The 16,859-nt window shown below is 46.3% G+C and overlaps 3 protein-coding genes across 5 annotated transcripts in view; all 3 read left to right on the top strand.

Moving 5' to 3' along the window:
• Positions 1-12,205, top strand: part of LOC101778433 (phosphoinositide phosphatase SAC7) — a 15,654-nt gene extending 3,449 nt beyond the window's left edge. For 2 of the 3 annotated variants that reach the window (XM_004952759.4, XM_012848552.3), the window contains exons 6-20: positions 159-215; positions 319-352; positions 485-565; positions 731-837; positions 972-1,058; positions 1,242-1,319; positions 1,612-1,682; positions 1,767-1,865; positions 8,856-8,955; positions 9,419-9,527; positions 9,628-9,700; positions 10,233-10,326; positions 10,691-10,783; positions 11,046-11,112; positions 11,787-12,205. In XM_004952759.4, coding sequence (XP_004952816.1) covers positions 159-215; positions 319-352; positions 485-565; positions 731-837; positions 972-1,058; positions 1,242-1,319; positions 1,612-1,682; positions 1,767-1,865; positions 8,856-8,955; positions 9,419-9,527; positions 9,628-9,700; positions 10,233-10,326; positions 10,691-10,783; positions 11,046-11,112; positions 11,787-11,917 — 1,281 coding nt within the window. In that variant the 3' untranslated portion in view covers positions 11,918-12,205. Of the gene's footprint in view, positions 1-158; positions 216-318; positions 353-484; positions 566-730; positions 838-971; positions 1,059-1,241; positions 1,320-1,611; positions 1,683-1,766; positions 1,866-8,855; positions 8,956-9,418; positions 9,528-9,627; positions 9,701-10,232; positions 10,327-10,690; positions 10,784-11,045; positions 11,113-11,198; positions 11,745-11,786 lie in introns of those variants that run through there. The other variant, XM_022827708.1, reaches the window with a different exon arrangement.
• On the top strand, positions 7,322-8,613 carry LOC105915054. Its single transcript, XM_012848558.2, has one exon. It carries the CDS (start codon positions 7,357-7,359, stop codon positions 8,269-8,271), a length of 915 nt encoding a protein of 304 aa, XP_012704012.1. The 5' UTR covers positions 7,322-7,356; the 3' UTR covers positions 8,272-8,613.
• Positions 12,206-12,864: 659 nt separating the features above from the next.
• On the top strand, positions 12,865-13,512 carry LOC101779106 (WEB family protein At1g75720). Its single transcript, XM_004952760.3, has one exon. It carries the CDS (start codon positions 12,865-12,867, stop codon positions 13,510-13,512), a length of 648 nt encoding a protein of 215 aa, XP_004952817.2.
• Positions 13,513-16,859: the final 3,347 nt, after the last annotated feature.

Raw genomic sequence — 16,859 nt, 5'->3', positions numbered from 1 at the left:
CCGCGCGCGCTTGTACCTGGCCATTTTGGCCTTTTTAGCTTGAGGAAAAAAAAAGAAATATGCTATATATCTCTGTTGGGTTGACCATCAGTGCTCAGCGTTACTATCTTGTGCTTTTCTAACTACAATTACTGATCAAAGAACGTAACTCTTTTCAGGCAGAACCAAGATTTCTATGGAACAGTTACTTGTTGGAACCTCTAATTGAGAACAGGGTAAGATTAATATATCTTTAGGTGGCCCTTAGTTCATTTTACTTTGGAGTTCAGAGCTGACATATCTACAATTTATTCTGATTGCTTCTTTCTCCCTTGACAGCTGAACCAGTACTTATTGCCAGTAATTCAAGGCAGTATCCTTGGCATATCATGACATTTTAACTAGGCCTCTACTAGAGTTATAAGATGTTTTCTATCAAATTTTGGTTCAACTTTTCTGTGGGCCATGTTTTATTGTAAATTTATGGAACTTAACTAAATATCAGGTTTTCAAAACATCCATGCAGAAGTTGGGTCAGAAAAGGTAAATGTGACCCTGATTGCACGTAGGTGCACACGGAGGATAGGTGAGGGTTCTTAGGCATCAAATAAGTTTTCCACATTTTTTCTTTCATTAATATTTTAGTAAATATATGCATTGTGCATGGTCAGTTTTAACTGCATCATTTCTTCTTATTTTCATGAAACTCAATGGTTTATGATCGAATGATGCTTCATGAGTTTTTCTAAAGGTACTCGGATGTGGAGACGAGGAGCTGATGCAGAGGGTTATGCTGCAAACTTTGTTGAATCAGAGCAGATAATGCAGTCAAAAGGATTTACAGCATCGTATGTACAAGTAGGTTTCTTCACACGATTTGAAATCAACACTATTGTTTTTTGGTTGCCTCACTTCTATGTTTTGCTTCAGTCTTAATTAGTTTGCTGTTATATAAATTTTCCAAATAACTTGACAAATTATATGTTTTGCAGGTTCGAGGTTCTATGCCATTCTTGTGGGAGCAGATTGTTGATTTGACATATAAACCTAGCTTTGACATTGTTAGACAAGAGGAGGCGGTGAGCTCGCTTATACCATTCCTTGTTTTGTTCTTTACCTTGGTGCTATAATGGCACTATGTTTTCATGAAATTGTATGATATTCTTACTTAGCTTAGCTAGTAGATACTCTAGAATGCAAGCATGCAAAGTGTGTTCATTATTTTATTTTGTCATAACTCTATCTTGGTTTCTGTTGTTCAGCCTCGTGTGCTTGAGCGGCACTTTCATGATTTGCAAAAGAAATATGGAGCTGTCTTGGCTGTTGATCTTGTCAATACAGTAAGTACACTGCTCTTGGACCTTGAACTAACATTAGTGTTATGAGTTTCCAAAATTAAGAAAGTCAGGAGTACTTCCCAAGTGGACATATTTTAAATTGCAATACAGTTATTCGTTCCTACTTATGTTGCATGTAGTAGTATACTGATTTGTTCAAGCAGTGAGTGTCTACTAACAGATTGGCCATTTTGCTTGAACATATATACTTCACCATCTACCCTTATAGTGCTTGCTTATTGTCTTTCTTCTATCATCCATGTGATGTTCATTTTTGTTTGATTTCTATATTCAGGGTGGAGGTGAAGGTCGTCTCCGTGAAAGATATGCAAAATCTATCGAACCTATTCTCAGTGAAGATTTAAGGTGACAATTTCTTTCTCCGCTATGGACTGCTCACTGCTCCTATCGTGTAATGTTGTGCTAAGTATGTTTGCATATGTCTTGCAGATATGTGCACTTTGACTTCCACCGAGTTTGCGGACACGTTCACTTTGAACGCCTTTCTCAGCTGTATGATCAGATCAAGGACTATCTTAGGAAACATAGGTATGTTGCTAGCTGATATAGTATTACCCCATCTCATACCATTTATCATTTTGTACGATCTTGCTGCCTATTTGTCAAAGGAACATTGTTATATCGGGAGCCAAATCAGCCACCAATTATACTTTGATCTAACAGGCAACCACCAGTTGCACATCAAATCTTCATGCAAAAACCAACTGCATAGGAACTTGTGCTCGTGGGGATCATTAGTTCTTTAATCTTGTGGTCTGGTTGAATTCGTGCTAACTCAGCCTGATACAGAATGAACTTTTCTACTGAAGCCAACGCTATCAAATCTTGCATGTTGTCACTTCAGATATTGCTTCGAACCTTGAGGAGCGCTAGTGCAGATGCATTAAGGACCTAATTTATAGATTTTATTATTGGTGTTTGAGTTCCTGGCTGAAGCATGGGCCTGACACAGTGATAGTCTCTCCACTTGTGGCCTGGAGTTCCAGGGTTTGAATGAGCCTCCTCGCAAAATGAGGGTAAAGTAGCTCCAGCGTGTAGTTTTAGGTGGTGCTAGCAGGAGAGAGGATGGGATGGAGGGGCTGCTATACGCTGGAGTAGAATTTTCAATCAGTGCTCCGCTAGCCTCAGGTGCCAAGTTGAGCATCTGCTGCCAAGCAATAGAAAATTACTCTACCTCTTTTTCCGCATCCATCTCCTCTGCACAGCTCCTGTGTTGATGAAAGGGAAAATATAGTTTATAGTTGGTAGGTCCCATCTTGGAATTCTAAAGGGAGCTAAGATGCTGGAGCGTTTTGCCCAAACTTAACACCCTCTAACGTGTACAGCGTTAGCCTATGCTAAGAAAATATATGCTGGTCTTGCTCTAAGGCTGCCTACAAATTCCCTTTCCCAAACCCCACCTTGTGTAGGAGCTTTCAACACTAGGTATGCCATTTTTATTCGAGGTCCTGGCTAAGCAGGAAAAGTGAAGTGCATTCAGTCACAATGTGTTAGTCATACTGTTTTTGGCTATGGCTTGCATCCTTTCCCCTCCCCTGCCCCTTCCCCTCCCCGGCGCCCTCCCCTCCACCAGCCCCACGCTGTCGCCTACTCCGGGCTCGGCGGTCACCCCCACAGTCGTGCTCTCCTCCTGTGCGGCTTCTTCTTCTCCCTTGGTGCCGAGAGAGCCCCTACTCACCCCCATAGCCCCTACCTACGTCACTGCGGGTTGCTCCAAGGCCTAGAGGTGGACTAACAGCTCCCCGTCTTCCTACGAGTCCAGCGGCGACATCCTCCCCTCGTTCAAGGACGTCCTCCTTGCGGGCGCACCTCTTGTGGCGGCCTCGCAGGGCTTCTGGTGTTGCGACGCACCAGATGGCCTTGGCTGCAGTCTCGGGCGATGCTCCGCGGGCGGCGCCTCGTATCGTCCTACATACCGAGGGGCGCACCATAAGGCACGTGGTGCAGATTCCAGAAGCCGGCAGCTGGACGAAGATGGTGAATCGTCATGATCGTTAGGTGCGCAAGTGTCTGGAGCATCCTCGCAGGCCAGTCCCGGCGGACCTAAGGGGAAGATGCTTCAATTGCTTCTCTCCAGGCCACTGTGCGGTAGACTGCCGGTCAAGGACACGCTGTTTTCATTGCCGTGGCCTTGGCTATCGCTCCTACGTCTGTTTTCATCAACCTTCTGCTCCAGACTCGGGTGAGCCTTGTCTGCGTTATCCATTGGTCTGGCGGCCGAGTTTTGAAGCCACGGCGGATCTTGGATCGCTCTGCCAGCATTTCGCAAAGGGAGGATGGCCTCACCGCTCGCGCTCTGGTCATCTCTGTGCTCAACGGCAGTGCAGATTCCATTCTGACCACCATTGCTGGTAGGTTTGAGATCGAGGTAACCTCGCTGGCCCTCCAACGTTTTGGGCCGGCTAGGTTCCTCTTGATCTTGCCGACCGCAGAGATGATGGAGAGGGTATACGACGGCGGCCGATCGATCATCACCTCAATCAGGCTACATGTTATGCGATGGACACGTTTTCTACAGTCCACGGCGGCGTCTCTACCGTCCGTCGTCGAGGTCGACATCCAAGGCATCCCGACCCACGCCTGGGAACTATCAATGGTAGAGCTCCTCCTCAACGAGTACTGCTGGATCAGTGGCATCCATCCTGACACTGCTGATCGTCGAGATTCCTTCCGGGTGGTTGCCTGGTGTTCTAGTCCATCCAATTTCGCCTCGGAGATGGAGCTCGAAATTGTGGAACCTACAATGATGGCTGATGATCTTCAACCTGGGAAGCGCACTCTAATTTACCCGGTTACGGTCTCCGTGGTCGCCGCTCTTGATATGCTACCAAGGCCCAAAGATCCTCCTTCCCCGCCTCCGGCTGATGACGAGGGGCGGCGCCGTCATAGGTGGCGGCGGCGGCGGCAAAGGTCATCGTCGGCTTCGGCGAATGGTGCTTCAGCGTCGCCCTCTCGGGGCAACCGGACATCAGCGCATGCGCTGCTGGGGCCACATCCAGCAGAAATCGCCCATGGGGCGTCGCAAGATGGGGCCGCCGCATCCTCGGGGGTCCTCCTGCGTGACGGATCAGCTCCGCTCGACGACATTCAAGACTCGACAGCTTCCGCTTCGCCTGAAGGGGTCTCTCCACCGGTTACCCTGCGGACGGCGGCTGGCTTGGGCCCGGAGCGCGAGGCGTCAATGTCGGCCTCGCCCCTCGCGGATCGCGCCCAGCGTGCAAGTGCATTCAATGTGGGCTTGTTGGCCCAAGTGGTCAGCCCATGTGCGCCCAGAATTAGTGAAAAGGTGACGGCTACATTAACAAATGTGCCACACGATAATTTTGAAGATGAGAATACCTCTGAAGGGCTCAAAGCTAATCCGGATGGGCCTGATGCAGAAGCTGTGGGACCTTCACCCCTCAGGGCCCAAGATGAATCTGACGGTAGTGCGGACACCCTCGCTGGAAGCGGCCCAATGTCCCAACCCTCTGGTATGGTCGAGGCCAGTACCTGGTCTCCCATTCTGGAAGCGGTGTGGTTGTCTGAAGACCCTGGTACTACACCACCAAAGAGCAGAGTCATGGCTCGGTGTGCCGTGCACTCTCCACAAGCCGCTAGCTGGGCTGATGGTGACCCTGATCATGAATCCATCAAATATTCTCTGTCGGAATGTTCGGGGTCTCAACTCAAGGGCGCACCAAGATTCTGTTTGAACTCTTGTTAATTCATCAAAGGTCGATATTGTTTGTATCCAGGAGACAAAAATGAATGTGATCCCCTGTGGAACCCTTCTCTCAATGCTTGGATCTGATTTCTCTTATCATGTGGAGCTTCCTTCAATCGCAGCCAGTGGAGGGATTCTAGTGGCGTGATGCCATTCTCTTGGCCCTGCTGCTGCTACTCAGGTGGAGAATTTTTGTGCATCGGTTCAGTTCAGTCCAGCCAACGGGCCAACTTGGTGGCTCACGTGTGTGTATGGACCTCAAGGAGATGAGAACAAGATGCTTTTCCTTCAAGAATTAAGGGACGTGAGGGCTGTCTGTCAAGGGCCATGGCTAGTTCTTGGTGACTACAACCTTATTGTAAAAGCTGAAGATAAAAACAATGGAAACCTGAACCGAGCAATGATGGGTAGATTTCGTCGCCTTATCAATGATATGGGGTTGCATGACTTACCACTCCATGGTCGGAAGTTCACCTGGTCCAATCAATAGGAATCCCCTACCCTGGTCAGGTTAGACAGAGTTCTATGCTCTACTGACTGGGAACAGACATTCCCAAATAGCCTGTTGCAGAGTGCTGCGACTGATGGCTCTGATCATTGTCCGCTCCTCCTTGGTCTCAATGACATCAAGCCCCGGGAAAGCTCGCTTTCATTTTGAAGGATTCTGGACCTAGCTGGATGGTTTTCAGGAGACAGTGGAAGCTGCCTGGACCTCTGTTCCACCAACTGCTTGCCCTTTTGACACCTTATCCAAGAAGTTCAGAGCTACTGTCAAAGGCCTGCAAAGTTGGAGCAACAAAAAGGTTGGGCATGTCAATTCTCAGCTTGGTCTTGCCAGGGAGGTGCTACATCAGCTTGAAATTGCACAAGACGCACGCTCCCTCTCTAGTCAGGAACTTGGTTGCGCTATCAGCTCAAGATACATTCCTTAGCCCTTTCATCGCTGCAGCGCACAATAGCGCGAAGTCGTTCTCGTATTAATTGGCTGTCAGATGGAGATGCTAATCCAGACTTGTTCCACTTGCATGCTAGGCACCGCAAGCGGAAAAATTTTATCAGTAAACTCACCTCTGATGATGGGCTGGTACTCACAAGCCATGAGGAAAAAGAGAAAAACATATATGATTTTTACAGCAACCTCCTGGGAGAGAGCTTAGACCGTGAATTCACTGTTAACTTGGAGGAGCTGAATATGCCACACCTTGACTTATCTGAATTAGAGGCTCCCTTCTCTGAAGAGGAAGTGTGGAGGACCACCAGTGCGCTACCTTCTGATAAAGCCCTAGGGCCTGACGGATTCACTGGAAACTTCTACAAGGCATGTTGGCCTATCATCAAAGTGGATGTGATGGCAACAATTTCAGCCATATGGAGCAGAAAATTGGGGAATTCAGCCTACATCACCCTCCTGCCAAAGAAGGAAGAGGCCACAAGCATCAGAGATTTCAGACCGATAAGCTTGGTTCATTCATTCGCCAAACTCACCACAAAAATCTTAGCTAACAGATTGGCAAGTCGGCTGGACCAGATGGTCTCCCCCAATCGAAGTGCATTCATTAAAGGTCGTTTCATACAAGATAACTTCATGCTAGTCCAACAAACTGCACGTTTTCTCCATCAACAGAAACAACCCCGGATCTTGCTGAAACTTGATATAACAAAGGCTTTTGATTCAGTGTCATGGTCTTTTTTGTTGGAAGTCATGAAAAAATTGGGCTTTGGGCTGATATGGTGTGACATCATTAGTGGACTTCTAGCCTCCTCATCCACACAGGTGCTGCTCAATGGTACTCCTGGAGAGAAAATTTTACATCGATGGGGTCTTAGACAGGGTGATCCGCTGTCCCCAATGTTATTCATCTTGGTCATGGATGTCTTGTGCTACATGGTGAAAAAGGCCTCTGAGGAAGAAATACTACAACCTCTTGCTAGAAGGGCCTTGCAGCATCGGATATCCCTTTATGCAGACGATGTGGTGATATTTCTCCGGCTTTCAGCTAATGACATTGGTATCACATTGGATCTGTTACGTCTTTTTGGGGAAGCCTCGGGACTGAAGACCAATATACAGAAGAGTAATGTACTACCAATTCAATGTATAGATGAAGACAAGGAAACAATACAAGAACATCTCCCCTGCCAGTTGCTGGAGTTTCCCTGCAAATACATGGGAGTACCCCTCTCCCTGCAAAAATTGACAAGGGCTCAAATCCAACCAATCATCGACAGAATAGCAGACCAACTTCCTGGTTGGAGGCTTATTTGTTAACAAGAGCAGGGAGAAAAATTCTTGTACAGTTTGTGCTCACCTCTATGCTGATATACTTGATCATGGCTTTGGACTTCCCACCTTGGGCCCTTAAAGCCATTGATAAGATCAGAAGAGGTTTTCTTTGGAAGGGGAGGAAAGATGTGAACGGCGGACACTGCCTGGTGGCTTGGCCCAAGGTCACGCGCCCACCAGAGCTAGTAGGACTCAGCATATCTCACCTGCAGCATCTAGGTTGGGCTCTCAGAATGAGATGGCTTTGGTTGCAGAAAACAAAACCTAACAAGCCGTGGGCTATCTTCCCTATTCAAGTTCAACACTCAGTCAAGGCGTTTTTCTCAGTGGCCATCACTTCAGAAATTGGCAATGGCAAGAACACACTGTTCTGGACAGACAGGTGGTTGCATGGTCAGAGCCTAGATAAACTTGTCCCCCACCTCTTTGGCACTGTATCCAAAAGAGCAAAGAAAAGAACAGTTTATGAGGCTCTCACAGAGATGAGGTGGATTGCGGATATACGAGGGGCACTCACAGTGGCTGTCTTGTCTGAATACCTTGGGCTATGGGATCTGCTCTCTGAGGTAGTACTGCAGCCAGAGGTAGAAGACCTGCACATATGGTGTTTTTCGGCTTTAGGAAGATATTCAGCAAAATCAGCATATGAAGCTCTATTCATTGGTGCCACTCAATTCAGACCTTACGAAAGGATTTGGAAGAGCTGGGCACCGGGCAAGTGTAAATTTTTAATGTGGCTAGTAGCACACAACAGATGTTGGATGGCCGATGGCCTTGCCAAGAGGAATTTACCTCACCCTGAGCGCTGTTCATTGTGTGATCAAGAGGAGGATACAATTAATCACTTGCTGGTCTCGTGTCTTCACCCGTCAAGTATGGTTCAGCATACTTCACAGCGTCGGCTTGCAGGCTTTAGCTCCTCAGTTGGAAGATTCCTCCTTTGATGATTGGTGGGCAAGGGTGAGCGGTAGAGTGGATGGTCAGGTGCAGAAGGGTCTTGACTCCATCATAATTCTGGTGGCCTGGTCTGTTTGGAACCAACACCATCATTGTGTCTTCGACAGCCTGCCGCCTGATGTGAATGCAGTTGTCTTCCATAAGAGATGAAATGCACTTGTGGGGTATGGCTGGGGCTCAATGAATTTCGCATCTCCTCGCCCTCATACCACAGCTCGATTTTTTGTAGGTGTTTTTTCTGGTTCAGTTTTGGGTCAGGACCGGCTAGAAAAAGGAAGTGTAATAGTTTTTGGTTAATGTGGTGGTGTTGAGGTTGTTTCTAAAAAACCTGTGTAAGTTTGCTCGGGTTCTATACCCTTTCTCCTTCTTAATATATTGATACGCAGCTCTCCTGCGTGTTCGAGAAAAAAAACATACTGTTTTTGGCTTATTATAGTCATGTATAGTGAGGTTTTTCTGTATATCTTAAGTGATATATTCCTTTATACTTTTTCTCCAAAGAGGCAAAAACTCATACATCTCTGGATGTATCCTTTCCTTTACATGATTTGCTAATATGGTTATCTGATAGGTACTTCCTTATAAATGATAAAGACGAGAAAATTGAGGAGCAGACTGGCACTGTCAGAACAAATTGCATAGACTGTTTGGATCGCACCAATGTGACTCAGGTACATCCAAGTAAAGCAATCACATTCACATGTACTTCAACAGTTATTCTTAATCAAATATGTCTATGCAATGCCATTTTAGTCATCCAAGTTACCTAGCGGCTTCCCTTTTTGTTTCTCAAAACCAACTTGAGAAAGATTTCCTGTTTGGCTAAGGGCATCCTTCATCCTTTTATTGTAGTATTATTACAATTTAGATGTACATCTAACAGATGCGGAACTTGCAAAAATATCTCTTTTGAATTGTGAATCATGCCCAAACTGGTATACTGGGTATGCTTTGATGTACTTTAGGACTGCGTGTTCAATATTTGTTATATGGTTAAAGTTGTAAACTTGTTTGTTCTAAAAACAGAACACATGATGCGGTAAGAACCCCATGCCCATTGTGCTCTTGTTGACGCATCCTTCTATGATCTTCAACCATCACTTATATATCTGAATTCTAACAATCTCTACATAGAGCATGATTGGGAGAAAAATTCTGGAGAGCCAACTCCAACGAATAGAAGTTCTTGGTGTTGATGATACAATAAGCAATCATCCAGCCTTTGACACAAACTACAAAATATGTGAGTGTTATCTTTACCATTTAACTATGGGTTCTTGGTTGCATTTTTCTGTTCCTTTTTATAACCAATGTTGCTGGAGTAAATTGAGTCCTGTTTTCAGTGTGGGCAAATCATGGAGATGCAATAAGCATTCAGTACTCTGGAACTCCTGCTCTGAAGGGAGATTTTGTTCGGTAATTTCTGTTGAACAAATTTCCACTTTCCTTTCTAAGTGCTTTTTATTATATTTGTAGTCCCTCCCTTTTCTTTCTCAGCAAGAACAGAAGTTCCAATTTTACATTAAATAAGAGCAGTTGTAATCTTTATCACCTCAAATCTGTTCAAAGCTAGAACTTAGTAGTTATGAGATGATTTGGGGTTATGAAGAATTAAAGATTCCATAACCACCATTACAGTGAATCTCCATACCAGCAGGACCCAAACAATGGGTTACTGTAAAGCTGATATGTATTTTGCTAGTCATTGGGCGAAAAGTCTCCATCATACCAGTACAAGTCAGTGCAGAATATAAGATGGTCCCAGACTAACAATTAGACTGATCGAGTGCATATTAAGTACTGTAGTTTCTTCTGTAAATGGCATAGATTACTAATGGTTAATTTACATTCATTCTGTTTTGTAGTTTGGTATTTTAAAATGAAAGACAATGAGTGATATTATATCCTAGGCTACTTTGTCCATATTTATATTTGTTTTCATCTCTAGGTATGGAAAGCGAACTACTCAGGGAATTCTGAATGATTTGCGGAATGCACTTGGTAGATACTACTTGAATAACTTTGTTGATGGGACTAAGCAGGTAAACATTGATTTTGTCGATGATGCCCCAACTATCAACTCTCTATAACTTAGCTTAGTCGATTTGTCATGTTAATGATATATTAGTACCGGTGGGGCTTAAGCCAAAGCACTGAAGTGCTGAAATTTATGCTGAGATATGGCAGCTTACATGATGTTATATAATAGATTTGAGTGGTGATAGATATGATCAATGCATCCTCTAGAACTCCGTGCAAATGTCTCCACTGTCCACAATCTAACAAACATCATGCAAGCAAGCTACATGTTTTTAACTCAATTTCTTCCAATTTACCTTTAATTAAAATATCTGCCTCAGGTGTTTTGTAGGCAGTGCCTTAATACTTATTTATTATCTTACATAGGATGCCATGGACCTTCTTCAAGGACATTACATGACATCTGTTAGTCGAGACATGGCAGTGCCAAGAAAAGGAGGACTTCTAGAGAATTATGCGGTGGGTACAATTTGCTATAGCTTGGAGTTTCTCTTTACAAATGAAGTTATCGCATTTTGAATTGCTAATGGAAATTACTCTGAAATCATTCACATTTTCTATGATGTTCTTCTGGGTGTGTTGTGACTAGGCACATGTGCATACACAATCTCTCGACACACTTGATATAGTCTTTATTTATGGGAAACAGCTGGATCAACTACTGGAATGTGTTTCTTATCTTTTCCAACAGAACGAAACTTATACAATTTTTCCTTTACAGTCCTTTCGCCTTGCTTTTGCATTGGTTATGGGAGTTATGATGTTCATGATGATGTCCCTAAGACATGGTAAGGATTCTTACTCTACTGAAACAGATATATTTGGGTGTCCTGCTATAAATTTATGCTGATCAGGGCTCTCCTCTAATTGGCAGAAAGAAGCATTTGCTGTCTGTTTTCAATCCACACTTAATCCATGCATTAAGTAAAGGAAATTTTCCATGAAGTGTTCCATTTTGTTTCATCCCTTTGGAAAAGAGCTTTACTATTTAATTCTACCTTAATGTTTTGTTTGTGCAGTGCGTCTGAGTATTAAAATCTAAATGCAGCCAATGGGAAAACACTTGCACACATTTATATTTTATTGCTTCTATCATTATTCAACGTAATGGGTATGGTCAAATTGATGAAATGCCAGTCAACATGGCAAAATTTATTGTGTGTTTATAGCGCCCATGAAATCAGCCTTGAGATGTAATCTGCGTTGGTTTTGGCATTTAGGAGATGTGGCTAACAGCTGTGAAGTTGAGGATGAAAAACTAGACTGCATCAATATTGATCTTTTTTCGTACTATTTTAATGTTTAAACACCCAAAATTCGTAAAGCCAAAATCTATAATAAATGTTGTAAAAGTTCTAGCTATTGTAATATGTATTAACCTTTAAGTACTGAGGCAGACTATATTGGCTAATCGAAATTGTAACTCGATGTACACAGCTAACTTGCTCAATTATCTTTGCAGCCCGGAATGATATTCGCCACTTGCTGCTGTCACTTCTGTGGGCTGGTCTTTGTATTGGCATCACACATTTTGTCAAAGCCAATGGTCGAACGTTCACTAACCGACCTCGGTTTCATCAGTCACGCCATTGATGGGTGCAAAGCAACCATTTGGCTCGCCACGTGAGTTGCCTTTTAGATTATCATCATTCATCAAACTTGTCGACACATTGGTTTGTGAAGATTAAGTATTGCATTTTTTTTGCACGTCACTTACCCTTTGTAATAAGCTTTCTTCCTTTTTGTAACAAGCTTTTGTTTCCTTCTCTCTCACACTTCTAATTCCTGCGGCCCTGGCTGTCATGATCTGCTTGACAGAACCCATTTGTAAAAACCAAGTGAACATGCCTTTTTGCAATTAGCATTGTATTTGTGATTTGACACGCTGAGTTCTTGACAGATTCACCAGCAATGACTATTTTCCTTCTCATAGAAGAATATTCTATACCCTTGCTCCCTTGGGTTTAGATTGAGAAAGCTGTACCTACACTCACTTAAATATGCAGACTTATACCTGCTGTCCGTACAGCAGGGCTAATCTGTTATGCTGTCAGTTCATCACCTGAACTTTTCTGCTCTATAACAGTTTGAGCCGTGCAAATCCATTACCGGTCATAAATTTCGTTGGCTTTCTTGAAGTCCTCCTGAAGCATTACAATTTGCAAAAGTGGTTGCTGTTAAAAAAAATGCATTTTTACTTGCCATCTCTGACTCTGTCTGGTCGAGTGTGCCAACTGCATCTGCACTGCACTTTTACTGTGCCTTGTCAAACTCTGTCTGCTCCAGCGACTTGTCCGGCCTCCACATCTAAAAGCTCGTGTGGCTTTGGTGGCAAGTCCCCTTCTTCCCCTCTACCGGTTTTAACTTGACCTCGACACAAGGCCTGTATTCTGCGGCTACTGCCACTCCGGTTGGTGTTTGAAGTAGAAGCCAAGACAGAGCCCAGGAACCATGTCTACTTCACCACCCTGTGCATCGTGTTCCCATCAGTGATCTCGGTTGCACCAGCACTGGCATTGGCAGCACCCTCACCTATGGTCATGGAGGCGACCGCCGCGAGCCGCGCCGAGGTCGACACCTCACGGCCGTTCCAGTCGGTCCGGCAGGCCGTCGAGGTCTTCGGCGAGCGGTACGCCGGTGGTGGCAGCGGCAGCTCCAACGCGAGCAGTGAGTCCAGCGTCAAGCTTAGCGCGCCTCCAGCGGCCTCGTCCATGGCGCTGGAGCTGGACTACCTGAAGAAGCTGGAGGAAGACTTGGCGGAGGCCAAGGGAGAGCTGGTGGAGCTGAGGCAGAGGCAGGCCCAAATGGAGGTGGCCGTGTCCAGCCTCAGCGTGCAGTTCAGCAAGGGCCTGGCCGTCTTCTCCGGCCTCAGCAAGGGTAAGGAGGTGGCCGTCGTCAGCGCACCGGCGGCCATCGGACAGGAAGAATACAACGGCCATGGCCGTGTCCGCAGCGACAGGTGGGACGAGAGCCGGGCCGAGGAGTGGATGGCGAGCCTGGAGTACCTGCCGAGCCTGTCGGAGGCGCTGGCCATCAAGATGATCGAGGATGACCTGGGAGACAGGAAGGAGAGGAAGGCGAAGAGCAGCAAGAGCAAGCCTGCAACCAGGAAGAAGCACAAGAAGCAGAGGAGTGGGATCTCGTTGGTTGGGGGCATGCTCTTCTCCAAGAAAGCCAAGTCCAGGTGATCAAAAGCCCGGCCTGGACCTCATACATACATCAGAGCCTCAGAGATGTTTTTATATTTATGTTGACAACCTTTTCCCTACCTTAATTTCTGTCGAAGACTATAGTCTGCATCATATAAGCTGCATGGTGCAGCAGTTTGCCAGCCTGTAACGTGGGAATTTCGCAAGGATTTTATGGGAATAATGTTTGCATGGAACAATTCGATTCCTGTAGAAATCCAGCGAAATTCCCATTTGTTCTAGATGGGGGGCCTAAGAGAGTTTTGGTGTTGATGCTGCTTTGTAATACCAAGTTCATGTTCGTGCTTGGTAGGAGAGGTATGTTCTCCTACCAAGATGAATTCCACCTGATGCTAAAATGTTCCTGTACTTGTTTCTGTACATACTACCAAATTATATACTTCCTCCGTTCTAAATTTTAGTAGCGAGCGAGGTAACCACGCGAGGGCTGTAGAGCCGCAGAGATAACTATATATCCCTACCGGTTCCATTTCAGCCTGCAAAAAGGACTGACACTAATGATGTATAGGCACGTGGTCATTTTGTAAAAAAATCTCTCGACTTTCATGGAATCAACCTGCAGTTCAAATTCTGAAGAGAGGGAGGCCTCGAGTGGAAAAGGAGGGAAGGGAGGGGGTTAAAGAGAAAAAATCTTCTCCTTTCTTCAAAACAGAGAGGCGAAGGAGGGGGATTGGGCGCGGGCGGCGGCTGGAGCGGGGCGCCCCACCGCTGCCCCACGTTGCCCCTGCGCGCGGCCTTGGCGGCGAGGTCTGCCGGGCGCTTGGCGGTGTCGAGAGCACACGGCCGGCGAAGACAAAGCCGACGGAGTTGGTGTTGAAGGGCAGGTGGGTGTCGTGACTGGTGACGAGCGGCGGAGAGCACTTCTTGTGGACGGCGATGGCGGCGGCGACCTCGAGCTCCCGCATGGCGAGCGCCTCCTGCTTGCCGCCGAGGCAGACGGCGCGGGAGGCCGGCGCAAGGATGCCCTGGGCGAGGTGGTCAGCGAGTAGGGCGGTGTGGTATTTGACGACCCTGCACCATTGGCGGGTGCGCCAGGCCTCCGGGGACGTGACGTCGACTGTCCTCCTGGTGGCGGTGGCCGGGTAGAGTGACCAGGCAGTGGTGCCGGCGGAGACGGCGAGGAAGGCCCCGTTGAGGAGGCAGAGGGTGAGCGCACGATGAGGAGGAGGAGGAAGGTGGGAAGGTGAGGAGGTGTCGTTGTCAAGATTAGCGGATCGAGACTACGGCTAGTAAATTTCTTTTATGCGCGTAAGGCTTCGGATGGTGGTGTGGGAAGACACGGGGTTAGACTGGTTCGGGCAAGGAAAGCCCTACGTCCAGTATGGGGAGCTGCTCGAGTTGCCCACGCGGGGTCTGTAGTAGGGGTTACATATGGGCGAGAGAGGGAACCGGTCCTAGGTCTCTTGGGTGTGCACTGATGCTCTAAAGGTGGGTGTGTGGGTTCTGTTGGCTTGAGAGAGTCCTCTCGTCTCAGGACCCCTGGTGCTCCTTTTATAGCGCAAGGAGAGCTCAGGGTTACAGATCAGCTAGGCGTGAGGAGAAGTAAAAGAGATAAGCTAAGTAATGTAAAATACAAGGAGAAGGACCAAGGAGAAGGACCAAGTTCCCGGGTCGCCGCCTCCTGCTCCGGCCTTCGGCTGCTGTCAGCGCATCCACCGAAAGAGGGCGACTGCCTTTGGATCTTGTCGATGATCTTCCTGGCGACCGCTGCCGCCAAGCATGATGATGATGTTCGGTTGTGGCAACCGTGCATGTTGGGGGAGACGGCTGACCCCTGTCTATCCTGCTTATGGCCCGCAGGACACGGACGTCGCGTCCTTGTCACCGGATACGTGGGGCGCGTGAACGGGCGGAGGTCCCTCCTGTGCCGAGCGGTGCAGGCCATGAGTGCCTCATGACGAACTAGGGGAAGCCACGACCACTGTAGCATGTGCGGTCGTGGCTACAGTGTCCCTCCCGGGTACTTGTGGCGGTCACGTCGAGGAGTGCGGGCGCCTTTCTGCGTGTCAGAACCGCGGCGCATTTATGGCAAGATTGGCGAGAGGCTAACGAGATCCGCGCTCTCGTCTGCCAGTCATTACCGCAGGTGGGCCTGGGCCTTCATGATTGTTGTTTTAATGATCATTAGAAGGTCGTTAATATTTCCCCTAACAGGAGGGTATTCCTTTAGAGATGTACTAACAAAAAAATTCACCGTAGCAACACACGCATGAAAAGTATTTGGTTGGATGCTTACTTGAGCAGTGGTTTGTTTACGGATGGAGTATTTGGTTAACGCCTATCTTACTTGAATTGAAAGCGCTGAACAATGCTCTGCAGCAGTAGTAGAATAGCAGTTGCTACTGACTTAGTGTTTGTTCCGGTTGCAGATAAATTCCATAGAGTTCGCCAAGTCTGATCACTGAGATCATCGAGCATGTTGGTTCGAGACTTGCTCGAGGTTGTCTCGAATTCTGGAAGGGATAAATGATAGCTTTGGTCTTCCTCTTCCGTCTCAGGCTGAAGTTAAGCATCCTCAGCTTGCTTGTAGAACAACTGAGCTACGCACCTTTTAGATTAGTTGAACTCGACTGGATGCAGACTAGACCAACCCTTCTTGACAGAAGGATTCGGCAAACTGTCATGGTATCATGTTATGGTTTATCTTGTGGTTCATATGCAAATTTCGGTAATCCTGCGCTTTTATACCACCTATACACACGTCTCGGCTAGTAGATTTTAAGATTGATAACGTCACCATGAGCATCTTACTAAAGAGGGGCACATCACATGTCACTAAGAATAATTAGCCAACATAAATACCAACACATTCTGGTGCCTCGCTTCATCTTGTCCCAGAGATGGTGGCCATAGGGCGCCGTTGGCTGAGTTGGCACCATGACACTGGTCATCCAAAGCAGCCAGCAAGGTCATTCTCAATGGAAGTTTTATGAATAATAAATAAGCTGTCATGTAAGCAATTTTGATGACATGGTATACTATTTATGAGGTGAGAAAAGGAAGTAGTTTCACGGGAATGAAACCATGTGTACACTGTTTTCAAGAATTTTGTGTCTTACATATAACCTTAGAAACAACAAATGATGAAACTATGCATTGGATGAGCTATTTCATCTATCAACTAACTTATGTGGCACTCTTGGAAACATAAATATGAAACTTTGCATTGAGAATGGTCTAGGTGGTCTTTTCTTTTTTTTTTCTGTGCTGATTTCATCTTTACCAAAAGTTGATTGGGTGTGCGGTGTGCCTCTTGGTTTTCTCATCACATAGTTTTATGGGAACTTCTAATAATACTCCTATGTTCTCATTTTGGCTTTGGTTAA

Source organism: Setaria italica, chromosome I (genome assembly GCF_000263155.2).
Source record: "Setaria italica strain Yugu1 chromosome I, Setaria_italica_v2.0, whole genome shotgun sequence".
Classification (NCBI taxonomy): Eukaryota; Viridiplantae; Streptophyta; class Magnoliopsida; order Poales; family Poaceae; genus Setaria; species Setaria italica.
This window is presented reverse-complemented; position numbering and strand designations above follow the sequence as displayed.